General features: G+C 39.6%; 2 protein-coding genes across 2 annotated transcripts in view; both read right to left on the bottom strand.

Moving 5' to 3' along the window:
• Window positions 1–357: 357 nt before the first annotated feature.
• LOC138015968 (uncharacterized) lies at window positions 358–2,717 on the bottom strand. The gene is made up of 2 exons (XM_068863117.1): window positions 2,617–2,717; window positions 358–2,479 (listed from the first exon to the last, which is right to left on the bottom strand). The coding sequence occupies exon 2, from the start codon at window positions 2,350–2,352 to the stop codon at window positions 1,378–1,380; it is 975 nt and encodes a 324-aa protein (XP_068719218.1). The 5' UTR covers window positions 2,353–2,479; window positions 2,617–2,717; the 3' UTR covers window positions 358–1,377.
• Window positions 2,718–6,385: 3,668 nt separating this feature from the next.
• Window positions 6,386–7,087, bottom strand: part of LOC138015970 (QRFP-like peptide receptor) — a 37,388-nt gene continuing 36,686 nt past the window's right edge. The window contains exon 2 of the mRNA XM_068863118.1: window positions 6,386–7,087. This exon is cut by the window's right edge and continues 541 nt beyond it. Coding sequence (XP_068719219.1) covers window positions 6,860–7,087 — 228 coding nt within the window. The 3' untranslated portion in view covers window positions 6,386–6,859.

Here is a 7,087-nt window from a genome sequence, read left to right as displayed (position 1 = left end):
CTTTTGGAACGCCACTATCTCCGTTGGCTCAGACAGCCCAAAGAACTCTGTGTGTATATATATATATAGTTAAGTGTACGTAAGGAAAAGCGACGAAGAGACAAACTCTTGACTGTTCTGGGCGAAGTTTAGCACGACGTTTGGGCCGTTCGGCCTTCTTCAGGTTAAAAATTAAAAACTAAAAAACTATTTACAATGAGTGCAAATCACAACAACAGCAGCTTATATATACAGAGCAGAAATATTGAAATTAAGAAAACGAAACAAAACAAAGGTCAAAGCTACAAGGTGACATGTATTTGACAATCAAAGACAAATAAAGAACTATAACAAAGGTCTAAACTCCAAGGTGACATAGGTTTAACAATCAAAAACAAATAAAGAACTAAAGGTGACATATCGATAAAAATGCATCGTATTGGGAAAATGTCAACTCACAACTACTCAATTGTAGTAATTAATGCGGTGTTTCGATCTAGATTCCCGCCTTTTATTAAGACCATGAGGATTAAGGGTAAATAATTGCGCAGTCCAATAGGCCTCCCTAGTGAGTAACAATTGTTCAAGATGCAAAGAATTTTCAAAAGACCTAATTTGTTCGATAATGATGAAGTTGATTTGTGAAATTTCATGTTCAGAGTTATTATAGTGGATAGCCAATTCACAAGTTCTTTTGTTCTTCAGCATGTTCGACTTGTGGTTACGGAATCTTACTTTAAATTCAGTCGAGGTGGAGCCCACATATTGCAGGTTGCATTTGGCACAAGTGGCCAAATAAATAACATTTTGCGATGAACAAGAAAGTTTTTGTTGAATGGAATAATGACGACCAGTAGCTGAACTTTGAAATTTTGAAGCTTGAATTTTTAATTTTTACAAAGATCGCATTTCTTATTGCATTTTGAACAACCCCCATTTTCTTCTCTTGGATTTCTACAAGAGGTTACCTGAAATTTGGATGGCGCTAACAACTCCTTAAGATTTTTAGTTTCACGATAAGCGGGAAAAATTGACTTGGACGGAAAAATTTCTTTGAGTTCTGGTGAAGATTGCAATAGATGAAAGTGATTTTTAATGACTTTTTGGATATCTGGCAAAATTGGATTGTAGTCAAGCACCAGTGGAAAAACTTTCTTATCTGGTTTGACCTTTTTGCTCAAAAGTTCAGATCTAGATATACTGAGAGCTTTGTCGAACTGTTTATCGACAAGCTCCGCCGGATAATTCTGAGATTTCAAATATCCTTTGTATTCCTTACACCTATTTTGAAGAAAGTCGTTGGTAGAACAATTGCGTTTGATTCTTAAAGCTACCCCAAAGGGGACTGCTCTTTTGTAATGTGAGGGATGTGAACTCGAAAAAGGTAGATAGAGGTGGCTATCGGTGGCAATCAGTGGAAGGAATGTTATCAGATCTAGAATTAAGTGCCTTTCTAACTGCTGAAATACCTAGATTGTTGTCAATGTTTGGAAACATTGACACTACATCCCAAGACACAAGGAGGGACCCCTCAGGAAATGGGCCTTTTGCATTAAAATCTTCTAATTTGTTGATAAAATCCGTGGAATCCTTCACAAAGGATGGAAGACTCTGTGAAAGAGGTTTGAGGTAGAATTCTGTGAAAGCAGAAAGCCGTTCAATTGCTGTACCGCAACAGGATGTAATAAGACGAAGTGGGTTGTCACGTTTGTGTGTTTTGACATTCCCAAATGCCACTCCCGGTTTTGGTTCCAGATTTACAACCCACGTAGCAATCTCCTGGCTAATCTGCCCCTCAGAAAACCACTTTCGACTCCATTCCTTAACCACTTCAAAATGGTCAAGTGTTGGGTCGGAATCTATGCTGTCATAATGCAAATCATTATTAAGCTGCCCTAGTATCTTATTTTGGTATTCTTGTTGACTGAGGACAACGAACCTAGAACCTTTATCTTGAATTCTTATAACATTTTCACTAGATTTAAGAGACCTTAAAGCTAACCTTTCTTCTCTCGTAAGATTGTCCTTGGTAGTTCTTAGATTAGCAGGCTTAAGGATGTCGTTCTTCACATTGTTGAGGAACACTTCTACCTCCGGGAAACTGGATTTTGGAGGCATCCATTGGGAAGCTGATGGAATCGCTGGAAATCGGTCGTCCACCACACGGGGGTTGTCTTCAGCATTTCTGCCGTGGAAGAAAACGGCAAGGCGGATTCTCCTTTCAAATTTATCTATATCATCGGTCACGTTTTGCCAATTGACATCCTTAGGCACAGGACAAAATGCTGGTCCTTTCTTCAGGAGAGAGCGTTCCGCATCTGTTAGTTCAGAAGAAGTTAGATTAATGGGATTCAGGTCCGGCAAGTTGTTCATCTTTTCACTTTCTTGTTCATCGCAAAATGTTATCTATTTGGCCACTTGTGCCAAATGCAACCTGCAATATGTGGGCTCCACCTCGACTGAATTTAAAGTAAGATTCCGTAACCACAAGTCGAACATGCTGAAGAACAAAAGAACTTGTGAATTGGCTATCCACTATAATAACTCTGAACATGAAATTTCACAAATCAACTTCATCATTATCGAACAAATTAGGTCTTTTGAAAATTCTTTGCATCTTGAACAATTGTTACTCACTAGGGAGGCCTATTGGACTGCGCAATTATTTACCCTTAATCCTCATGGTCTTAATAAAAGGCGGGAATCTAGATCGAAACACCGCATTAATTACTACAATTGTGTAGTTGTGAGTTGACATTTTCCCAATACGATGCATTTTTATCGATATGTCACCTATAGTTCTTTATTTGTTTTTGATTGTTAAACCTATGTCACCTTGGAGTTTAGACCTTTGTTATAGTTCTTTATTTGTCTTTGATTGTCAAATCCATGTCACCTTGTAGCTTTGACCTTTGTTTTGTTTCGTTTTCTTAATTTCAATATTTCTGCTCTGTATATATAAGCTGCTGTTGTTGTGATTTGCACTCATTGTAAATAGTTTTTTAGTTTTTAATTTTTAACCTGAAGAAGGCCGAACGGCCGAAACTTCGTAGTAAACTTCGCCCAGAACAGTCAAGAGTTTGTCTCTTCGTCGCTTTTCCTTACGTACACTTAACTACAAATTCGCGTGAGACATTGTATCCTGTGGATCCTCTAACTCATCGTTAGGTCAACCAATCGTACACTGATATATATATATATATATATATATAAATGAGGAGGTCGAGTCAACCTTGGCGTAAAGTGCTCAATGCTGTGGTAGCAGAGCTAAGTATACATAAATTGAAAGATTAAAGAGGACGCATCGATTCTCTGTTACTCTGAGTTTCGCGCCTAAGCGCTCGTCAGACAGAACTTCACAGTTCTGTCTGACGAGCGATTAGGCGCGAAACTCAGAGTAACAGAGAATCGATGCGTCCTCTTTAATCTTTCAATTTATGTATATATATATATATATATATATATATATATATTTATATATATATATATATTTATATATTTCTGAATAAACAAGGCTGGAAATCCAACGATGTAGTCCCAAGCTAGTAGGATCCGAAGGATACACAACGCTTTGCTAGAAATATTAAGTAATTTGAGTGTACAAATAATGACAGCGAACTACTAGCAGAACCATTGAATGAAAAACATATTGCCGTGAGTGGGAATAGAACCCGTGTCCCCCTGGTTACTAGTCGGGTGTGCTAACCACTGCACCATCACGACAACCCTGCTGGAAACAGAGCAACCGATGAGGTGATTGGTTAGCCGCGGGGTTCCCCGGCGTTTAACATTCAGGAACAGGACGTACATCGGATCATCCGGGGATGATTCACAGGCTACCAGCTAATAACAAATTATATTTCTGAATAAACAAGGCTGGAAATCCAACGATGTAGTCCCAAGCTAGTAGGATCCGAAGGATACACAACGCTTTGCTAGAAATATTAAGTGATTTGAGTGTACAAATAGCGACAGCGAACTACTAGCAGAACCATTGAATGAAAAACATATTGCCGTCAGTGGGAATCGAACCCGCGTCCCCCTGGTTACTAGTCGGGTGTGCTAACCACTGCACCATCACGACAACCCTGCTGGAAACAGAGCAACCGATGAGGTGATTGGTTAGCCGCGTTATTAGCTGGTAGCCTGTGAATCATCCCCGGATGATCCGATGTACGTCCTGTTCCTGAATGTTAAACGCCGGGGAACCCCGCGGCTAACCAATCACCTCATCGGTTGCTCTGTTTCCAGCAGGGTTGTCGTGATGGTGCAGTGGTTAGCACACCCGACTAGTAACCAGGGGGACGCGGGCTCGATTCCCACTCACGGCAATATGTTTTTCATTCAATGGTTCTGCTAGTAGTTCGCTGTCGCTATTTGTACACTCAAATTACTTAATATTTCTAGCAAAGCGTTGTGTATCCTTCGGATCCTACTAGCTTGGGACTACATCGTTGGATTTCCAGCCTTGTTTATTCAGAAATATAATTTGTTATTAGCTGGTAGCCTGTGAATCATCCCCGGATGATCCGATGTACGTCCTGTTCCTGAATGTTAAACGCCGGGGAACCCCGCGGCTAACCAATCACCTCATCGGTTGCTCTGTTTCCAGCAGGGTTGTCGTGATGGTGCAGTGGTTAGCACACCCGACTAGTAACCAGGGGGACGCGGGTTCTATTCCCACTCACGGCAATATGTTTTTTATTCAATGGTTCTGCTAGTAGTTCGCTGTCGCTATTTGTAGACTCAAATTATTATAATAACTTTAACATGTAATTTGAACAAGAAAGCTTCCCAGTCAGCATTGATCAGTCTCTTAGAAACATAAACTAAACAGAGAGGGTTTCAAGAAAGCATATAAGCCTTTTCCCCTCCAAATGATACATAATGCCCCCTTTAATTTGCTGATCTCATAATTATCACATTCATTTTTCCCTTATTCTTAAACGTTAACGTGTTGCTCTGTTTTCAAAATGATACAAACGATCCTCTACCTATAATTTTCCAACTTAAAAGCAATTTAACTCTCCACAGATTGTAGCTTTCCACCTTAAGTTTAAATAATACCAAACCAAAAGGCCTTTTTGTTTAGTTTCATGATAAAATTGACATCAATACCATTGTTATAAATCACTCAGGGAGAATATACAGGTAATTCGTAAGAGGTAAAAGGTTTTGATTGCGGCGCCATTGTTCAAAGAGCATTTTCTTTTATCTTTTACTCTTAACCCTTTAAGGACGTTCGCGCCAAAATCTTCCTACGGTGATTTTTTTTTTCATTTCTCGCCTAGAGTTCGGTCATAAAGTACTTACTCCAGAAATGAAAAAAAAAAAAAAAAAAAATTGGGGGTCACCGACTTTGTTTCGGAGAAAATGGCAGTGGAAAAATGCCTTAATTTCCATAAATCGGTCATTATAGCGAGATGTAGCCTTATCTGCTCATCCATCGAAATTCATAAAAATAAACTGTTAGAGTGAAGCTTTCCGTGCATAGGTTTTTAAGAGTGGGATTTTTAGAAAATTGCATGCCGCTAGGGATGTCATAAACAGTAGAGTTCACCCTCGCGAGCGTTTTCGTAAGCTCTACCCGTTGCAACCACTTCCGGAATTTCTTCTTAATAACTTCTTAAGGTGAGAATTTTTTCACTTTATCATATTTTGTGGATAGTAAGTAAAGTAAGTGTTTCATGTTATAAAAAAAAAGGGTCATGTTGCAAAGATCTTAGAAAATTTCGTTTGTTGACCTGTCGGGGAAGGACTGGAACCCAAGACAGGATCGATCGTTGCAGGGATGAAAGTTTTATATTTTAATATCTCTCCATTGCCGTCATGCTCATGTTCTGGAGTGTGGTTTTTTGTGAGATCGCTGACTGTTTCTCCGCAGGTCCGCACTATTCAAGCGGACGAGAATACAATTCTGCTCTATTTTCACGAAAGTAAAGGCAAAGAACTTCAAAAGCATGCATTCATTTTGAACTCAAGTTCGTAGGGTAATAAGAACATTTGAAAAAAACATCCCCATTAAATTTACGCAACGGTTCGTCCTCGAGTTTTCCAAACTTTCAGCCACTTCTCGATCGATCAGCTACCTTTTCCAGAGCTTTTCCACCCTCTCGCTTACTACTCTTTAACGTTTTATGATGATTCGGAGATAAATGTGCCATTCTTATGCCGGCCTGGAATTTTTTCCCAGGCGTTTTTGTCGCCATTTTATTTTCACTATTGCTTGACAAAGCAAGTGGACTAGTGCACGATTGATAGGAAAACGCGAATATCAGTCGTGCAGTAGTCTACTTGACTTTCATAAATAAATTTTAATCAATTTTGACAGATCACGATCTTCTCTGATCCAACGCTGTGTTTTAAGACCTCAACTTCACCAACGCTCGAAGTAATGCGTGACATATTACAGTCCCGTTACCTGCTCAGTAACGTCAAGCCCTAATAGTGCCACTTATAGATTTTACTCTGTCTAACTCCAGACGATGTTACTCGTCAATGGGGCACCCCTTGAGGCTTAAAGGGTTAAGAAATACCATGATATATATTTCTATATATTCCGTTATATCATCTACTGTAGAATACGCAACGTGTTTGTTCGATCAGTCACGGGATATCCAGTGATCTAACATTACAACTGATCCGTTTTCTCCTTCTGATTCTTGATCGCGGTATTTCTTGTGTTCCGTGTGGTTCTTTGGCCCTGGATTTCTGGTTTTGTTCTGCGGATTTTACTCACCATATTTTTCAAGGCTAGGTTCATGTTGCTACTCAGTCCAAGGTAGAGCCACGGGTTGATAGCGCTGTTTGCGTGGGCACACCAGTAGACTAAATACATAATATTCGTAGATGGTTGAATCCCGAATGCGACGGGTAGGTTTTAAACCTGCGAAGGGAGCCAACAGGCAGCGAATGTAACAACAATCACAATAAGCATTCGAACGACTCTTCTCTTGATTAATTCCTGGTGTTGTTGACTTTCAGTAGTATGAAAACCAGGCGTTTGGTGAAACCAAACTTTGTAAGCCACTATTTTATACAGGACGGAAATGATGACCAGCGGAATAAAGTAAATGATGGTGAAGAGATACAAGAAATAAAATCGACG

This window comes from Montipora capricornis, chromosome 9 (assembly GCF_036669925.1).
Source record: "Montipora capricornis isolate CH-2021 chromosome 9, ASM3666992v2, whole genome shotgun sequence".
Classification (NCBI taxonomy): Eukaryota; Metazoa; Cnidaria; class Anthozoa; order Scleractinia; family Acroporidae; genus Montipora; species Montipora capricornis.
The sequence above is the reverse complement of the archived record's forward strand: the minus strand, read 5'-3'. Positions and strand labels throughout refer to the sequence as shown.